This window comes from Paramormyrops kingsleyae, chromosome 7, assembly GCF_048594095.1.
Source record: "Paramormyrops kingsleyae isolate MSU_618 chromosome 7, PKINGS_0.4, whole genome shotgun sequence".
Lineage (NCBI taxonomy): Eukaryota > Metazoa > Chordata > Actinopteri > Osteoglossiformes > Mormyridae > Paramormyrops > Paramormyrops kingsleyae.
Window position 1 is genome coordinate 11,073,304 of NC_132803.1, and position 20,432 is coordinate 11,093,735.

The 20,432-nt window shown below is 52.3% G+C and overlaps 1 protein-coding gene across 5 annotated transcripts; it reads right to left on the reverse strand.

The window, feature by feature from the left end:
- Nucleotides 1–999: 999 nt before the first annotated feature.
- On the reverse strand, nt 1,000–20,076 carry pdlim5b (PDZ and LIM domain 5b). Of its 5 annotated transcripts, none has more exons than XM_023808388.2 (14): nt 19,670–20,075; nt 19,305–19,438; nt 17,401–17,535; nt 12,213–12,364; nt 6,921–6,957; nt 6,294–6,826; nt 5,227–5,429; nt 4,956–4,986; nt 3,472–3,620; nt 2,853–3,060; nt 2,589–2,769; nt 2,386–2,506; nt 1,806–1,921; nt 1,000–1,284 (listed from the first exon to the last, which is right to left on the reverse strand). In XM_023808388.2, the coding sequence occupies exons 3-14, from the start codon at nt 17,497–17,499 to the stop codon at nt 1,195–1,197; spliced, it is 1,920 nt and encodes a 639-aa protein (XP_023664156.2). In that variant the 5' UTR covers nt 17,500–17,535; nt 19,305–19,438; nt 19,670–20,075; the 3' UTR covers nt 1,000–1,194. The 5 variants fall into 5 exon arrangements, with proteins under 5 accessions (XP_023664156.2, XP_023664155.2, XP_023664158.2 ...); XM_023808387.2 differs by having other exon boundaries at nt 19,305–19,558; XM_023808390.2 differs by lacking the exon at nt 19,305–19,438 and having other exon boundaries at nt 19,670–20,076.
- Between the last annotated feature and the right edge of the window lie 356 nt (nt 20,077–20,432).

The following is a 20,432-nucleotide window of genomic DNA, read 5'->3' on the forward strand; positions in this document are numbered from 1 at the left end:
GCATGAACCAGAGTTTTGCGCATCATTACTAGTTAGAAATGGCTGAAGCTGAGCGATATTTCAAAGGTGGTAAAATGCAATTCTGGCGAGGGACTTGATATGCAGATCAGAGTTTGGTGATGGGTCAAATAGGACTCTTAGATTTCAGATAACAGGAGCAGGTTTGACATACACACCATCAATACAGACTGGGAAATCAGATGCTTTAGATAATGAGGACTTAGGACCTATGACTAAAACTTCAGCTTTATCGAATCTTCAAATCAGAGATTGTATGGTATTAATGCTTTGGGAGGGGATTCAGTGGGGGATCGCAAATGGACATAACTGAATATCATCTGCATGTCAGTGAAAGTGAAGGCTACACAGCAATGAATAATCTGACCAAGGGGCATTATGCAAATTAAATAGGGAAGGGGGGCCAGGAACTGCTCCCAGAGGGACACCACTCTTAACAGGACAGGTAGATGACTTGTGAGCGCCTAGAATGATAAACCGTCATCTGATTGTGAGACATGACCTTAACCAGAATAGGGTGATACCAGAGATACTAATAGAGGACAGATGGGAAATGAAGACCTCATGATTTACATGACTTGCACTCAGGTCCAGGAGGAGAAGGTTCAGAGCACCACCATCAGAAGACCTGAGGAGATCATTGACAACACACAATACAGCCGTCTCAGTTCAGATCATTTTCCTGAAGAAAGTCATGTAGAGTAGCTACCAATCTTTTCATGACTTTTGCTAGAAATGGAAGATCAGAAATAGGTCTGTAATTAGACAGACGTTGGATCCAGATCAGGATTTTGAGGACAGGAGTTACTGCAGATGTTTTGAGGGAGTATTAAAAAAAATAAACAATCCCTGAATTGCATAGTTCATGAGGACTAAAGAGTCCTACCTCTGATACCGACGTCACATGCCCTGAAAAGCCAGCAGACCCTCATGCATCAAACGGAGAAGGACAGCCCACTGAAGATACTGCAGACGACTCCACAAAATTAAAGGTTTATTGTGATTACAGGAACGCGTACAATGGTTTGACGTCAATCTCCGCAGCCAAAATCAACAGCAGAATTAGCAAAAACATGAAGTATCCCCCTAAACCAAAAGACCCAAAAAAGCAACATAGTGAAAATGGTGAAGATTTTCCAGTCTCCCGTCGGCTAGCTTCCTGGTCGCCGGTGAGCTTCAGATCTTGACCGTGTGAGCGTGATTCTTACACAAAGGCTTGTCCTTTTTGGAGAAGAAGGTCTGACCCTCCAGACTCGTGCTGCACACCTGAGAAGGCGGACAGATGACCGTCATAATGGCAGCATTATGTATAATACACAGTGCTCACAGAAAGTATTGGGGCGTTTGCTTAATTAAATACGTTGCTGATTTATTTTTTAATAACCGAAGTCCATTGACAAGTAATGTTTAACATTTCATTGTCTGCACAGACATTTTCTTTTTATTAAGTGTTTTTTGACTGACTTATTCAGTTCTGTTCTTGCCGTTTTGCTATTAATTGCAATTGCAGTCACTGGCTCCCAAAGGGTGACTAAAGACAAATGTTTGTTTCATGTTAAAAAGCACCCAGTTAAAAACTTTTAACTTTTTAACTGTCTTAGAACTATAATTTGGGTTTTAATTTATCAGTACTAGAAATGGATTTTTAATATGAAATATATTTTGTTTCTTATAAAACCCACTGATTTTATATATTTTCACTGAATGAAGTAAGCATACCAAGAGTTTCTGTGAGCACTCTATATGCTCACTCACACACACACACACACACACACACACAGACGTACCGCGCACACGAAGCAGGTGTCATGCCAGGTGAATCCCAGAGCTTCCAGGAACTTATCTCCAGCCTCGATGGGGAAATCGCAGCCATGGCAGTTCGTACCAAAGAGGGTATAATAATCTGCAAAACCGTTTTTAATGAAATTATTACAGAATCAGTACAGAAATTAGCAGGATAACTCCGACACACAAGCGCATCAAAAAATCTTCAGGATTTGTATTACCAAACACCAAAGAAAAAATAAACACTTTATGTTTAGAGTGATATGATTAGTCAAGGCTATTAACTAGAACTGGAACCAGTACAGCTCAGACCAGACATGAAAACCACAGAGGGCAAACGCTGAGACCATTAGCTAATCCACAGAGATGCCAGGTCTGGCTCGGCTCCTCCCATGACCCCACCCACAGCCCACAGCCACGCCCATGACCCCACCCATAGCCCACAGCCACGCCCATGGCCCCCACCCATAGCCCACAGCCACGCCCATGGCCCCACACATAGCCCACCACCCCTCCCATGACCCCACCCACAGCCCACAGCCCCTCCCATTACCCCACCCACAGCCCCGCCCTCAGTCTCACCCCGCTCGCAGTACGGCTCCCCGTCCTCCAGATGGAAAGTGTTGTTACGGATGGGCTGCTGGCAGGACACACACAGGAAGCAGCGTACATGCCACGTCTGCTTCAGAGCATTGATCACTTCCTGTGGACAAGAGTCGCAGGGTATGCGTCACACCCAGCTCGCCACATCTCTGAGCCCCCCCATCCCTCCGCCGTGTACTCACCCCCAGGATCTTCTGCCGGCAGCGGGTGCACACTGGGGCCAGGAACTCCTCGTAACAGCGGGCGCAGTAGTTGGAGCCGCGCTCCTCCACGAAGCCCATCTCAGCCAGAGAAGTGTGGCAGTGTGCGCAGTTAAACTCCTCGGGGTGCCACGACTTTCCCATGGCAACCAGGAAGGGGCCCCTGCGGACAGGGAGGGAGGGGGCGTTAAGCACACGAGCGAGACGCGGCGGGAGCAGGGGGGCGCAGGGGGGCGGCCGCCTTACCGGATGACCTTGTTGCAGTTGGCACACATGGGCGTACGGGTGCCCGCAGGCATGTGCTCGGCCTGCTGCACCAGTGAGTCCTGGTCCTTGGGGTGCGGCTGGGGGACGGGCCGGTCCGACACAGGGCCCTTCGGGGCCCCGGGGCCGACACGTCCAGGGAGGGTCGCGACCTGACCCTTCTCAGCAACACCTTTGGAGGCTACCGGACCTGCATGGGGCCGGGGAGGGGTGTTACTACCAAACATACACAACCCACCAACAGGGGGGGCTGTAGGGCATGGCTCAGCACAGGTGCACAGCAGGAACCTACAACATCCCGGCACCTGGTGACCCTTGTTGACTTCTGCTAGGCAACAAGAAAAAAAATCTTCTAGAACAATAAAGACACAGTTCATCACGTCATCGCCATCTACTCTGGGCCCCCTAATGCTCATCCAAGCTAAAGCACCCAAGATTTCCAGTTTCCCGCAGGGTGGTTCAGCTCCAGGGGGAGAGGGCATAAAGGTTAGGGTGAGTCTGAAGGGACAGGAGCGCTTTAGCTACGACGGTGGCTTCCTGCGCTGCTTTTCTGGGAGTATGTGCAGTTTCTTTGGGACAGTGCCACGCCACGCACTGGTACCTGCTGGGCTGCCCCCCTGCCAGGACGGGGGTTTGAAGCCCTGCGCCGCTCCGGCAGGGCTGCTCCGTGAGGTGCCAGCAGGGGCTTTGGTCATAACCTTCAACGCAGAAGAATGGTGGGTGCTGGGCTGGGGCTCGACCACCGTCTCACTGGGAAACGAGACGACAGAGTGTTACAGAGAGGCATGGGGCTCTGGGGGGGGGTAGGGGCCAGGAAGAGGAGGGGGGAGGGAAAGAGACCAGGAAGAGGAGACAGAGTGGGAGGGACCAGGAAGAGGAAAAAGAGAGGCCAGGAAGAGGAGGGGGGAGGGAGAGAGAGAGAGGAAGGGGGGGGAGAGACCAGGAAGAAGACAGAGAGAGAGGGAGGGGTCTGGAAGGGGGGCAGGAGGAGCAGGGAGGGCGAGCAGAATGACAGACAGCATGAGCAGCAGGAGACAGACAGACGTGCTCCCTGCCGACAGGCACCTGAGGGGAGGCTGCGAGTGGCAGCTCCGCACCGGGGACCTCAGGTGACAGAAAACGGCACAAACGGGGCCCACAAGGTCGGCCATTAGCAGGCAGCAGCCCCCACTGTCCCGATTTGGCTCCTGATGCTGCTACTGAACCCAATCCGAATGACACACTGGAGGTTCATGCCTCACCCCACCTATACGACCCAACAGGGGACTTCAAGCTCTGACCTGTCTAGATTGTACCCAGGGCTGCAACAGAAAACTAGGCACAACAGGCAGCCAGATATAACCAGCCTGCACTTGTTACAAACCATTAACCCTAAACTCATCCGGAGTCTCTGGCTAAGGACTCGTTAGGCCACATCCTCCCAGACAGCCAGGCCCTGGAGGGCAGTGAGGGGCAGAGGACACCCCCATAACAGAGCCAGGATACTGATACTAAATGGGACAGAGCCAGGACCAGGAACCACTGCCTTGACTGAAGTGGCAACTCATAATTATGTTCTTACATAGTCCAATATCTCCATCCACTCAGAATGTGGCCCACTTGGAATTTACAGAGACACCTACAGTAAAAATCACACAAACAATGGATATGCTGCCATCTAAAGGTGAGATGGTAGAATTGTTAGTAATAAAAACAGATTAGTAATGATTTCGGAAAAACTGCCGCATATGTTAACTGGACAATAATAGAAAAAATAATATCCCTTTGAAAATCTAATAATCTAAATGAATAAATACGTTTTGCATCAAAAAATGGAATGACTTTGCATGCCTTGGCCACACGGGGTCACTGTAGCCTTGTAAACCTGAGAGATTACTGAAGATCCGAGTGCTGGTCTTACCGAGTGCAATGGATTATCACTGCAAAGGCTTCACTTCAGCACAGTCTGTCCCTCAGAGGAGAAGAGGAAGGAAGGAAGGAAGGAAGGAAGGAAAGGAGGAAAACAGAATAAGCACGAAGAGTGATCATATAGAGTCAGTTCAGAGAGGGTTAGTGTCACCCAGAGCTGAAGTCAGACACACTTACTTCTTTACAGCAATGTTCTCCATGCCTTTTTCTGACAGAGGAAAGCAAGACAGTGACACCTCATTACCCAGAATGCCTCATACAACCAAGCTCCATATAGAAGGTCAAAGGTCAATCAGAGGCATCGTTTACCCTCCAAAAAAAGGTCCTTTGTAATGGTTACCATGGTGACAGTCACAGATTAAGCACAGGACATTTCCTTAATTAGCATCAGTGCAGCATCTCTGTTAGCTACTCCTAGTTGCAGAATGGTCCTTCAGGTAAAGCTCACCAGACTCGGTGCCGGTCATCTGGGCCAGCATGCGGAAGGAGCGTGACTGGGAGGTACCGCTGCGGGTGTGCCAGTCCTCCGTATCCTCCACCAGGCGCTTCTTCCCCACGTCGGACGGGGGCGGGCCGTGCGGGGGCGGGCCGTGCGGGGGCGGGCCGTGCGGGGGTTCCACCTTCAGGTCCGGCACGGGCTTCCGCGAGGCCCTGGGCCAGACACACTGTCACTTAGGGCCATCGAAAGGACCTCCGCCTTCCGAGGCTCCGCGCCCAGAAGCACACAGAAACGTCCGGCCTCATCCCAGTGCTTTAGCTATTTGCATTAGACAAATTCCTTAAAGCTCACGGAAACACAAAGCCGTCTGTCCAAAGCCCTTAATACCTCAGAGCTCAGGTTCAGACTGAACTTACAAAGGTGAAATATTCCCTAGAGAACCCAACCACAGCTGTTCAAGGAGGAACTCGGTCAAGCCAATGAAATGCTGAAGCCTCAGGATCTAGAGACGCACGACTGTTAGACTGAATCTAACAGGCTACTGATGCATGACTGCTTATGCAAATCAATCTGGGAGCCGACCAGCATCAGGCAGCCGTCGAGGCACGAGGCAGCAGGTCAGCAGACACGGTACAGCCAAGAGCCCCCCCTCCTCAGAGGATCAAACCACTGGCAAAAACAGCACGCCTCAAAACTATGAGTAAGAGCACAGAGTTTCTGCTCTAATTACTGACAGGTGTTGCTGGTGATGATTCAGGCAGGATTTTAATTAAAGAGATTCAGAGAGGTCCATCTATGGCAGGGGTGGGGAACCTGATCCATGGAGAGCTGGTGTGGGTTTTTGGGCGGACCTCTCAATCAGCCAATCACAGAGGGGGACCAGGAGTGGAGTTGAGAACCACTGCTTTATTATTGCCTGACTGAGAGGCCATCCCAAAAACCCGCACCGGCCCTGCATGGATCAGGTTCCTCAGCCCTGATCTATGAGCTGATCGTCAGTCTCGCAGCCCTGAGAGCCACAGGAAGCCTGCCTGCCAGCCCTAAGGAGAGAGGAAGGGTCCGCAGGCTGTACCTACCCGTTAAGGTGCTCGGCTCCGCCCAGCTTCTCCAGTAGGCCCCGCCTCTGGCCCAAAGCCACCTCACAGGCATTCTCATTGGAGTACAGGCTGATTGGCGTGTTGTACACTGACGGCTGGGGGGCCACAGGGCCAGAGGTGCTGGCGGGAGGGGGGAGAGTGGAGCGACCAGGGCTGGGCTTCGGGCTGGAGCTCAGTGGTGCGGCGGGTCGAGATGCAGAACCGCCGATGGGGAATGGGGGCTGGGCAGCAGGGGTGGAGGTGGGGGCAGCAGGGGTGGAGGTGGGGGCAGCAGGGGAGGAGGTGGGGGCAGCAGGGGAGGAGGTGGGGGCAGCAGGGGTAAAGGCAGAAGAGGCTGATGGGATTGAAGCCACTTTGGGTGCAGATGAGAAAGGAGCTGGGCTCACAGAGGCCCCCCCACCGAACGGCCGGGCCGTCTTGTTGTAGGCAGGACCTGCAGCCGGGCTGCTGGAGTCGGCGGCCGCAGGAGGGTGGCTGACAGGAACCGGTTTAATGATCTCCTGAGGTTCCTCCTGAACATGAGAGAGATCACAGGTCCGTGACCCAGGAACCGAGGGGGGGGGGGCACAAGCACAGCAGCATCGACTCGACTCAAGGTGAACCCACCTTAGCCACTGCGGCCGCTTTCGACACCCCGGAGGCCCTGTAAAAAACATTTTTATAAAAAAACAGTCAGAACAGGAACAGACAGACAACCCTCCAACCGCAGGGGAACAGCCCCTTTAAATCCACAATAAAAGTGAACGTCTGACTCTTAAGATCTTTGTGGGCACGTTGGTGGCAGCTGAAGAAAGAGACGGCTGCAGGGTCATGTGACCACGGGGGTGCAGTTTGCGGAAGACGCGCCCAGCCACAGAAAACAACAGGGCTACTCCGTCAGTTGCCGTGTAGGGGGAGCCGGCTGGGCCATCCCGCTTCTGCCCACACAGGACGAGCCGTTGGCGGAATCCAATGTCAACAGAAGGAATAATAATGTTATATTTGGAACAAATCAAGAAGTGCAGAGATAATGTCCATACAAGGGAAAAAAGATCACAGGGCCAGAGTGGAGAGAGCGAATCCTCCAGCCCACTGCTCCCATTCCGGAAACATCCACACCCCATCCTGGGACCCTTGATCATTTGGCACTAAACCGCATATGAAAGCAGTCGGGGCTCCACATCACTGTCCCCCTGTCATTATCCCCAACCCCCCCCACAGACATCCATCTCACAAGAACCATCCTGATCAGCCTTCCACCTCTCGGCACATCAGGTTAACGCTCTCCTCTCTATGTCTATGGGAGTGACCAGACCCAGGCTCAAGGCCACGGGATCCGGGATCCGGGATCCGGGATGGAGAACGTCGACACAAACCACAAGACCCAAGCTAAGACAAGGACAACAATGTTCACACACACTATTAACCCATGAAGGTGGGGAAGACACATTTGCAGTACGAGAACTTAGTCTGCTGCTGTAATCTCCCCCATCTTCTCTGAGTCTTTGTCAGGAGGTGGGGGGGGCACCCAAGAAAAGATTATGATTTAGACTAGGAAAAATAAAGTGTGTAAGATTAGCTGGGAGACAAAGAATCAGCAGAGAGACAGAAAAGGGTCTAGCCTGTCAAAGATTAGCTGTGAGACAGATAATTGTAGAGATGAAGTTCTGAGCTGTGAAAGATATTAGCTGTGAGCGAGAATAAGCTGAGAGAGGAGGGTCTAAACCAGAGTTATTCAAATCCCGGTCCTCGAGGTCCGAGCACTGCTGGTTTTCCAGCCTTCCTTTACCTGTCAGTCAGGTGTGAAGCCTCTGACCAATCAGAATCAGTAATTATTAAACAACTACCTGGGAGAACTGAAAACACGGCCTGGATTTGGAATCGAGGTCCAGAGTTGAAGACCCCTGGTCTAAACTGTGAAAGATGAGCTGTGAGTGAGAATAAGCGGAGAGAGGAGGGTCTAAAATGTGAAAGATAAGCTGTGAGTGAGAATAAGCAAAGACTACAACTCCGCAGCGCTGGTACCTGGGTCATGTCTGGCCACGCAGCCACTCTGAGCTGGATTCCTAATAAACTGAGCAGCTGTGACACCAGACAGACTTAACAAGCGTGAACAGGAGTCTCACGCCTCAAACGGCCCCCTTCCCCTCCCCCCTCCCAGCATAACGTGGCCATGAACTCGTCCCCACACACGTTCTACTAATTCCCCCCAAATCACACCATCTGACAGTCAGAGACACGCTCCATGGAGAATAAGCCTCTAACGTGACACCAAATTCAGCCTTCACACCCGACACAGGCCACAACAGAATCGAGATTATGGACGAGATTTAACCTATAATTTTTTTCATTAGAAACCGGTAAACATAGCACTCAGTATAGAGAGAGCACCTATATCGACGTTCCCATGAAGCACATCCAGGTTCCCTCCGTATGTCCAGATAATAGACCAGCATCCAGCAGTCGGGATGCTACTGAACATCTGCCACCTTTCAGTGCTGCCCCCTGCTGTCCTGAAGCTGGCCGGGGCTCTCTCACCCCCCCCCAAATCCCAGCTTTCCCCCTTCTTCCCTCATATCTAAGGGTTCCTCTGGCATTCATAACCCTGACTGACCAAACCTCAATAAGCAAACATTTAATCCGAGTCTGGAGGGATGGAAATATGGACAGAGACACCGTGAATTCCAAAGAAAGAATCCAACAGACACAACCTGTCAGCCCTTTTTCAGTACGATCACTTACATGAAAGACGGGCGAAATGCATACAAGACATGGCTGTGCTCAGTTCATAGCTGACATCATCTGCCACAGACCTTCTGAGTGTGGCCTAAAACGTGCCCAAGCAGCCTCGAGTTCCCATCCCACCGAACAATAACAAAAACATTTGGCTTCGTCCACTCTGAGACTGATGGCAATCCAGTAGGATGGACCCCGAGGACAATTTAAAGTCCGAGAGGTACTGAGCGAGGAGCCCCAGCTCCTTGCCAGGGTAAACGATTCCACGTGGCCGGACGTGACTCTAGGACCCCGGCCAGCGTGGGCTGCAGCTAGGAGCCGACTGGGGAGGACCATAGAGCCTATATTTTCATGTTAACGACTGAGCTGCCAGTGTCACCGACCCCCAGCTGGTAAAATCATAGCAACGCAGTGGCCTACAAGCATCACCTGGGGGTTAAAGCTGAGTGAAACTCAGCATCACCTCGGGGGGGACGTCACTCTTTCAGTAAAGGGCAGATCCTCAGCTAAACGTGTGGATCTGAGCGGGGAAGCAGTCTGCGAGCGATTTATGAAAACCACACGCTCCATAAAAACTCGGCCACATAGAAAACAAACACGGGCCAGATGGTTAGCGGCTAGCGGCTGGGTTCTGGCCGGCAAGGCCCAGAATGAGTCTTCTGTGGACCGGGCCGGGCGTTCTGGTGTGGCTCAGGCTGAATTCGGTAGTGCTCTGTGGTTCTGCTCCAGGCAATAAAACTGCAGCATCCACTACTCTGCTGGGCTCATTCTCTTCTCTCATGACTCAAGGCTCCCAGATACCAGGGGCCTGGAAAATGACCGGACTGCTCCATCAGGGAACAGCTCCCATGCAGAGATACAGACAAGGCCAGAACAAAGTATGGGATGTTTTCACTCAGTTCAGTGGAACAGGACCATTAAGCACGACCATGACGGGGTGATGCAGGGGCAGCGGTAACAACACAATCCAGATACTGACTGAATAGCTGAAGCTTGTGGAAACGTGTGGCTCAGTGATCCAAACCTCTGAGCCTGTGAGCGGATGGTTGCAGGTTCAAACCTGGCCTCAGCACATCTGGGGGTCCTTGAGCAAGGCCCCTAACCCCCACCTCCCTGGGTGCTGCTATGGGGGGCTGCCCTTTACAGCCAGCACCTACAGAGAGCAAGTTGGGGGGGAGGCATTAAGAGAACTTCCCCATGAGGATCAATCAATTATCATTATTCAAATAAAACTCGTGAAAACTAGCCAGCTACCTTCTTTTCTAAACAGCTTGACTGAAAACGCATGCTCACCTCGCCTCGGAGGGACGTCACTCTTTCAGCAAAGGGCAGCTCCAGAAAATGCTGTCACCATGTGTCACCAAAAAAGCCAGCTGCAACAGCACTCCTACAAAAGCGGTGCACCCTAGAAAAACTCCGGCCAGGTGGAGCTCCTACGCGAGCTTTCACAGAGACAGCTCCTACGCGAGCTTTCACAGAGACAGCTCCTATGCGAGCTTTCACAGAGACAGCTCCTACGTGAGCTTTCACAGAAACAGCACTCCGGCAGAACAAGACGAAGCAGGCCTTCGAGCCTGCCAGCCTTCCAGTTACTGGGCTGCATCCTTAAGCTGCGGGCTCCATGTTTCTCCCAGATGGAGAGGAAGAAAGTAGGGCGTGACATAAAAGCTGACACCGAGAAGCTTGCGAGACACCAGCCGCCCAGTCACGGGGCAGACAGATAAAAGGAGAGAAAACCTCAGGCTTCTTCTCCAGCATATTTTCGGTGAGGGCAGAATCCCCTCCCTCACAAGACAGACAGACAGAGACCGAGAAAGAGTGAAATGTGGTCAGGCACCATCTGACAGCATTCACTGACTTCATCAATAAGCCCAAACTGACAGGGTGAGATACATACTGTGGTTTACTCAACGAAAAACAAAATTCAAAGGCTGCTGCTGGTCCTTTGTGTCAGATCACGGTTCATGAGTCCAACGTGCACAGAGCGAGACTAAAACCATGCAGTTTGGTTGTTTAATGCTGCGGCAGAGGGTCTGGCATAACTGGTTCCTTCTGGAACAGACTCTGCACTGTATTAACAGAGAACTAAACTGGGCTAAAGTGAATGCAGAGATGCTTAGCTGTGCGCTAAACACAACCCGTCATTAATCACTTAACTGCAACAAACAAGGTCGAGCTCCAACTTAAGCAGCTCTGAGAATGACACACAACTCCAGCAGAAAGTACATATGAAACCAGCAAAATGAGAACCACCAGGCCTGAACACTTCTGAAGGCAACGTTACACCATCTCCACAAGGTGACGACCCAACTCAAAACACTTACCCACAGAGACTTCATACCTCCCCCAAGCTACCTTGTTCATCAAAAACAGGCTGATGCTTCCTCACCAGGCACTGGGGACAGGTGACATGCCTGTCATCACCACTGGCTTCCTGCTCCATGTGCTGATGCACATACAGCCCAACCTCTAGAGCAGGGGTAGGCAACCATGATCCTGGGTTGCCGGTATCCAGCTGGTTTTCTATCCTACCTGGGGGGGGGGGGGGTGTTCCACAGAGCAGGATTTCTCAGTTAGCTGGGTCAACTTAAGCTAGAATTCATGATTATCCAATAGGAATATGCCTTACCTTAAGCTAGAAGTCATGACTGTCCAATAAGAGTAACTCAGCTAACTTTGTGGAACACCCCCCTGGTCTCTGATGAACCACACCTGATCTCAAGCAGACAGTAACTCATCAGGTGGGATGGGAAATCTGCTGGATGCCGGCACTCCAGGATCGGGGTTTCCTACCCCTGCTCTAGAGGGACACTACCACACCCTACACTCAAACACAGCTACACTCCTCCATTGGAGGACATTAGAACCTCATGGAGACCCTGTCAATGATTTACACTGACCCACGCTCAGCAGTTCCTCTGGGTATCTCATCATGCTTGTGCCATTGAGATTCCCCAGAAGCCCTTAGAAACAGGACTACCAGATGTTTACTGCAGACAGGTGCATGCGGACAAGGGGCCTGCCAATCTGTTGGGCATCCAACATATAGAAGTTGCTCCTTGGAGACCAAACTGCGGGCAGAGACCTCAGGGAGAGGACCGACCCGTTTGTGCTTGTGTAAGTCACATGACTGGGACAGGCCGGCCCCAGGGACAGAGTAGCACGTAGACGGCAGACGCTTACCTCTGCAGGGCGAGGCTGAGGTTCCCCACGCAGGCCTTGATCTTGTTCTGGGCCTCCAGGTGAGTCATGCCAATGGTGGCGTGGCCTTCGATTGACACCACCACGTCTCCCACGGCGATGCCCGCCACGGCCGCCTTTCCGCCGTCTGTCAGCTGCCAAGACACAGAGCCAGTAAGACCCCCCCGGCTGCATAACGCAGCAGGAAGACACCAACACCTTCCCGGCGTCATTACAGGGTGTGGTTTTATTTTTACGTTCTTTTAATTTTTTATTTGAATTCCACTTTAGTTTTACATAGTGTGGTTTTATTGTTTTTTATTTTAAAGTTCATTTCTATTCTTTTTATATATTTTAGTTTTATTGATTTTATTTCTAGTCTGGTCTTTAGAGAATCTCCTCAAAATGGACAAAACATGGACAGCTGGACGGTTTTCATTTATAGTTTTTTTTTTTACTTTATTTATTCTATTTCAGTTTACAAGAATGTCTTGTTACAGTCTTATTTGTCTTTAATGATTATAACCCAGCACCTTCCGGAAAGAGGCTTCTGTCAGAAACATGCAGAACAACCTCATCTTGCCGTTCCATCTGCCGCCCGGCCGAGAGCGAGTAGAAAAAGAGCCACTTTGCGGACATGTGGGGAAGGGCCTGGTGCTGAGAGATAGCCGCCCCCGGAACCTTCCGGCACGTGTGGATAGAGGAGGCAGCGGCCTCTCCTGATTGCCCATTGTGGGCACGTTAGGGAAGCAGGGACAGATGTTGAGGCTTTGAAGGGAACAGGCTCCCATCCGAACTGCCACATCTGTAGCTTTGATTGCCGCCATCGATTAATTAGGAAAGCAAAACAGTCGGGAGGGAACAGCACAGCTGGGTCTCGCCACCCAGCTCCAAGACGGACGGTCGGACGATCACTCCGTCCGGCTTACAAAGGCGACAGGCGGGACATCTCATCCTGCACGGTAACTATGGCGATAGCAATTCCCTGCAGCGACAATAAGATGCAAGCCGGAGTAACGGAGAGCTCACAGTGTTTAACCGCTCAGCAGACGAGCGCCAGTGTGGAACTGCTTCCATCTGAGCTCCCTATAATATAATTAGCGTTAAAGTTATCAGGAGGAAACCGCAGCAAATTACTTCAGATCAAATTGCAGTCGAATGGTTTCCATCAAGACATTTTTTGTAATTTAAATTAATCTCGAGGAGCAAATCAAGCTTTATAGATGGTCCTCTCTTCATGACATCTGTACAGAGGAGAGGAGAGGATAGGATAGGAGATCTGATTGACAGGTCAGAACCCCGCCTCCCCTGCACAGCTATTGGTCGGATGGTCACCAAACAGAGAAACTGGAAATGATGGCTGATGTGATGGGGATGGACACTTTTACTGAAACAATTTTCTGCTGGAATGGACCACACTGTCACAGTGCACATCAAAGTGGGCAAATGCCAGTTACCCAAGAGTCAGACGCCCGTTCATTGCTCTCCAGTCCCCGGGGATCTCTGCCTACACAGCTGTCTGCCCCCGCATGCTGTGGAGGCCGGCTCTCCCAGGTACACGGCGGCCCCACAATCGTCCTGGAGCGAGTTGGCCTGGCCGTCACTCCTCTGAGACCCCAGGCGCGCCTCTCAACTCATGGCTAAGTCACTCCAGGAAGCCGGGGCCACAGGAAGTAAACGCCCTCTGCAGTCTCATGCGGGATCAAGGAACCGTCGCGTGGGCCTTAAAAGGTCCGACGCCGTCTCCGAGTCCCGCCCACTTCCTGAAAGCGGGGCCCACAAGCCACAGTCGTGCAACGGTATTTCCCAGCAGCCTGATGAGAGTGATCCCTTCAGCAAATTGCCTCACTGTACGCACACTGCGACAGATTCACTGCGGGCAGCTGGCTGCAGGTTAAGTTGGAAGGTGCTAGTGTGTAAGCCTGTCTACCACAGCACAGAGAGCGCGATCAGGGTGTGATCACCAGCTCACTAACAGGACGCTCGTGTTTACACCCCCAGGGAGGAATGTAAGGCTCTGGCACTGAAACTGAAGCTATGGGGTGTAGCCGTTTCCCCTCTAAGCCCCTGGGGGGGGAGCTCCACCCTCCTGTCCTATCAGACCAGACCAATGGAAACCAGAGCAGCCAGCTGAACAGGGCAGCCAGCACCACACACCCAGTCCCACGGCACCAGTGAGATGGGCCATCCCCTGGAGGTCTGTCCTCCACATCGGCATCGAAACCAGGTTCAACAGGGTCCATAGGGCTCTGAGTTCAGGACGGGTCTCCGAGGATCAGCCCACAAGGTGCTGTCATCTAAACAGAGGAGATTCACCTGAGAAGCTCCATCCATCCAAGCCAAGAAAGCAGCCAATGGGTGCGGGAGCTTAGAAGCGAGGATCAGACTGTTCCCCGAGCACTTTCCCGCGGAGCCCGTTCAGACCCGACGCTTACAGCGGAGCAGCACCAACCTTCTGCTGGTTACTGCAGGATAAGGATGACAGAGAGCTTGGAATTTAATGCCGTAAGGGAATGTTGACAAGTCCTAACAGAGGCTTGACAGGGAACCCTATCCCAACCCAACCCCCAACGCAGTGGGACCGCCCTGTCGGTACAGCCAGCAGTGAAGCTAGCCGAAGCCGGCCCACCGCCATCCCCGCCCGACCGGTATACCGTCCAGCCACAGATATGCCATCTTCCGAAGAGTGGACACGCTGTGTTCAGTGCCAGCCTTTCCAGGGACACAGCAGGACGGCAAATTAGCACAGAGCGCCTTTCAGAGGCTCAAGGAGGTCAGCTGACCCACCTCCATGCGGAAACAGAGGAAAGAAGAAAAGAGAAGACTAGCCCCCTCCCCCACACCCCACGGGGTACGATCTGAATATCTGGGTAGGTCATTCGACTGCCTCGTGTCTAACCACAGCGTTTGGTTCTGCTCATACCTGTGGTTTTCCCTGCACTCCTCAAAACGAGGCCTGGCCTTCGCCTGAGCCTGACAGCACATGTTTGAGCACAGAGCTGGTATCTGAGCTGGGACCCCTCCCAGCAGGAGCAGACAGCTTACCCACATTACCCAAATAAGTCTGAAGGTCATCCGGGCTTAACGCTAGTTAACTGCAATCCACCCGCCGACTGGTGCACTCAAAGCACAGCAAATCACTTAACTAGCCTCCGAAGAAGAAAGCCTGGAGATCAGGCTATGGAAGAAGCAGGGGCGGCGTGGCTAGGAACCGTGCAGACGTGCCAGATGGCTGCAGATCAGCAACAAGCCCATGTGACCCCCCCCCCCCACTAGAGCAAACACAAGCAGCACCCAGGGGCGTTTCTCACCTCATCCATTTGGGTTCTGAACACATGACCAATTGGGCAACGCTACATGACGCAACATCACACTCATTATCAGAGAACGGAGCACAGCGACGGCCAGATGATCATGCAGCAGTTTGAACAGCAGGCCTGAAGTGGAGCAAAGGTCAGCCAGCTCACAGGCCACCCAGAGCCCTAACCCTGACAGCACCAGCAGCCCTGTCCCTTACAAACAAACACCAGAGAGGCTTATGGGAGACAGAGGCCTCCACGCCCATGATGGGCGAGGTCAGTGCGAGCCAAACCATTTCCCATCCAGGGGAGGCCAGTCGCAGTGGAATGTCACTTTAACTGACTGAACACTCACAATCAGGTCTCTGCTTAAGCTATTTCACACCCTCTTTCCTGGAGGCTAATGAAACAACCCGAGACACAAACCAATAAATCATCTGACACAGCATGACAGCTGAAAGGTGCGAGTGAAACGCCCATAAGCAGAACAGAGGCCCTATAGATCATTCCAGGCTCTGCTGAGAGCCTCAAGGTGCGATACACCATGGCCATACACCACAGCTCAAATGGGTCAATAGTAATTAATGTGACAGATTATTCACACACAGACCCAAACTTTTAATCAGGGCTAAATGACTATGATCTGTGAACAGCTGTCAAAGGACAAGCCTGGTTTCCTGGACTGGGGAATGTTTTCCTAAAACTGTCCTGTTAGTAGGAAGGGTGCTGACCCCCTTTGCTTGGCCCGGAGATCCTGCCCGGGGAACAGCCGAGGGGTCTGGGTCAGACAGAAAGCCACATAGGATCACAGCAGGAAAACGCTCGGACGTCGTGTCGTGTGAATCGCACCACTCTCAGCTGTGAGGCTCAGGAGGGGATATCCACAGTAACCCCCCCACTCTCAGCTGTGAGGCTCAGGAGGGGATATCCACAGTAACCCCCCCACTCTCAGCTGTGAGGCTCAGGATGGGATATCCACAGTAACCCCCCCACTCTCAGCTGTGAGGCTCAGGATGGGATATCCACAGTAACCCCCCCACTCTCAGCTGTGAGGCTCAGGAGGGGATATCCACAGTAACCCCCCCACTCTCAGCTGTGAGGCTCAGGAGGGGATATCCACAGTAACCCCCCCACTCTCAGCTGTGAGGCTCAGGAGGGGATATCCACAGTAACCCCCCCACTCTCAGCTGTGAGGCTCAGGATGGGATATCCACAGTAACCCCCCCACTCTCAGCTGTGAGGCTCAGGAGGGGATATCCACAGTAACCCCCCCACTCTCAGCTGTGAGGCTCAGGAGGGGATATCCACAGTAACCCCCCCACCTCAGCAGTTGTCTGACGCCGTCTTCACCTGGTGTGCAGGATGACTAACACTGTGCTCCCTGCTGCCAGCCCCTCCCACAGCTTTCACAGGCCCAAACACACCGCACTGTCGTCACACTGGCACTGGGAGTGCTGCCAGTACACACCCCGCCCTGCCCCCATCACACCCTGACGCCAGACGGACATTTTCCCACAGCTCAGGTTTCCCCCTTTTGCTGAATTCCAACATGCTACCAAACTGACCGTGAGCTTGTCCATGTCCCATCACATAGGCCCCGCCTTCACACAAACCCCACCCCCTGTCCCCATCACATAGGCCCCGCCTTCACACAAACCCCACCCCCTGTCCCCATCACATAGGCCCTGCCTTCACACAAACCCCACCCCCTGTCCCCATCACATAGGCCCCGCCTTCACACAAACCCCACCCCCCTGTCCCCATCACATAGGCTCCGCCCCATTGTGGCTCCGGCCATCAGCACCTGGCCTTTCCCCCTGACCAGCCCAGGCCTACATGCATACAGGACACTCGAGCTGCTTCCAGAGGCGGGATGAAAGGCTGGAATGTACCTTGGAGACAGTGAGGGGCATGCAGAAGTCCTTCCCCCCCTGCAGCCGGAAGCCCCAGGGGGCAGGGCCAGGGAGGGACACCGAGTAGCTGCTGCTCATGTCGGCTGGTCTCGCTGTAGGAGGGCGTGATCAGTCCTGAAAAGGCAAAGGCAGCACGTCAACTCAAACAGCCCCCCGAGCCTCAGTACTCCTTACACACCAGCGTCACACTCCCAGCGAGTGCACTATAAAAGGACAGGAGACAAACAGCACCCCCCAATGGCGGCAGCATGTTATGTCTTACACACCCTTCCCCCACACGCCAGAGAGGAACAGGAAACTTGCCTTTCGCAAGGTAACAGTGGCAATCTGCCGCTATCGGTCGATTTACGTGGAGCGGACGCAGGGTTAAGCAGGCCTGCTCCCAGCAGTGGGTGTGGCCACAGGAATGAGTCAAAATACACTCCCTGCTGAGAGATCACCTGCGACCCCGCCCACTGAAACCACGGCAACACGTGACCTAGCTAACGGCTCCCTCATTAGCCAGCAGCCTCAATTCAGGCAGTCAAGGGTGTCATTTCTCCTGCTTTCCCTCATTCCCCCCCCCTCATTCCCCCCCCTCATTTCCCCCTAAGGGTGTGTGTCCTCTCTGACAGCTCCATTACGCTCTCCATCAGAGGGAGTGTCTCTCCCCAGCAGTGTGCAGAATCTTCCGGAACCAAACCGTTTCTGTTTATCCCGCGTTGACATACACCAGACACAATTATCTAGAATATACAAAATCGCATTTCTAAACATCATTAAATCCGTTAAACCAGGGTAAGTCAACAATGTCCCAGGAAAACATCACAGTTAAGGCCCAGACAGTGAGATGATGTCAGAACTTCCCAAATTTCCACCCTTGACCCAAAGAAGGGCGGACTGCCCCCAGGGCTGCGGGCATTAAATGCTGTGTTCACCAGGGACAGCTGTGCGGTGAATCACGGCTGATTCATGATGCCACGTCCGACAGGAGAGATTCGTGACCGCACGGCAGCCCACCCTGGCACAAAGCTCACAGGTGATTCACGGGCCAGGTGTCCGACCCAGCTGAGCAGGGGACACAACACACCGAAGACCAGTGCATCACCTTCAAGACAAAAAGCCAGATCGTCCCAGGTCTCTAAGCACATGCATGGTACACATGAGCCTAAACATCTTCTACCTCTCAAAAAATAATTCCACTTGTGATACAATCACACAGTTCTCCTGTGTTAAATATGACAAAACCCAGATTAAAATCATGGTTAAAAAAAAAAAACACCACCCAGATCAGGCAGCTGCATGACTTTGAAGATTCCTCCTCCACGAACCATGGATCCCATCGCCCTGTGAGTGGCTTCAGGAGCTCAGTCCAAGGATGAGGAACCTCAGAGGTGCCTTCAGACCCCATTCCAGTTGCAGTGACAGCGATCAACCTGCACCCGACACCAGTACAGCCTGAAAATCTGACTGACCTCAAAGGCAGGTGTGCTTCTTAATTGTGCCGTGAGAGCAGCGTCCGGAACACGTTTAATGAAAGAAATCACGTTATTTTCCCACGACTTACTAACACAAGTTAACGTCACTCAACTTCGCGTCTTCTTTTTCCCGTAGAACCCGAGCGATGTGCTACGGCGGCAGGAGGACCAGCTGTGTGCGTAATCGCGCCCGGTTCGCCGTCTCGGGTTCCCGCCACACCCTCCCTGATCTTTAATAACGCAGTCGATCCATAGCCACCGGAATTACTATTACTAATGTATCGAAAGAGGAAGCGCAGGGACAGAGTTTCACGCAAAAGCAGCGCTTCCGTATCCAGTGAACCTGTTAGTAACGGTGTGATAAGGTGATCAAACAAGCGGACGGATCGGTCCTCGGCCACCGGTAGCCTGCTGCGCGTCACCCACCTCTGCGGTCCGGACGGCACGACGATCCGAGCGGAGCGGCGCTCTCCTTCGCCCTGCTGAGGTCGACGATCTAGCGGCTCCGGCCCCCGAGCGGACGCGCAGACTTCCGCCCTGAATTCCTCCGCGTCGATGCCCTGCGGCGGTGGGAAGCGCCGAGCCGAGTCAGCCGCAGAGGCGGCGTGTGTCCTCACTTTGACAACGTGCGATCACACAGGCGCAGATTTATATGCGTGTCCGGTATTACAGCACTGCACCTGCGGTAAACACGCAGAGAACTGGACAGGAGTCCGGCTAATTTTATATTAATGGTAACTTCCGATCCGGTTTTCCTCTCCGATGTCCTGGTCACCTGCACGGAGACTCACCTGGATTCGGCCTCCTCGACGTCCGACCGTCATGTAAATTGGTTCGTTTGAAACTTATTTAGTCACTTGGCTGCCTGACTGTCAGTGTCGGATAGAGGAGTTGAGATCCCCGATCTTTGTCATGTGGCATGTGCACCACGCCACATGCTGGAGAGTGGAAACGGCACAGGCTCTTTTTAAATCTGTTTATTGGCTGTAAACTTTCCTCCTTCTTCAGTAAATCGCAGATGAAAAGAGACAGTTAAAACTGCACGAATCCTGTTAAACGGAGTGAAATAAACTACTGTAGTGAATTTTTATTTATGCACCCGTTACTTTTTTCTTTTCTTCCGACCATCTTTCAGTCCTGTTAGAAAATGCACCTTGAAGGGTTTGTTATTCATCGTCTTAGATCGTCTCACGAGTCCTTTCCGTAACATGGATATCCTTCAATGCGGCGGCTCCGAGTGCCCTCTAGTGGTGAAACGCAGCGATTGCTCCCCGTCCCCATAATCCTTTGATCTGCAGTTGGTATCATACAGACGAAACACAGGACACGGATTATACATAATTAATTTTAACGTCCACCGCTGTCATTAATTAGTTACGAGTTTGTATATTTGTATTCATGATATTCCTTATTCTCATTTTAGAACAGCAGCACTCCCGGCGTAAAAATTAGTGGTGTTAATCGATTAAATAAAATAATCCAGTTAGTGACAGCAGTAGGCTGTGATTAATCATGATTAGTTTAAAATTGTAGTAGGTTATTTGCTTGTATTTT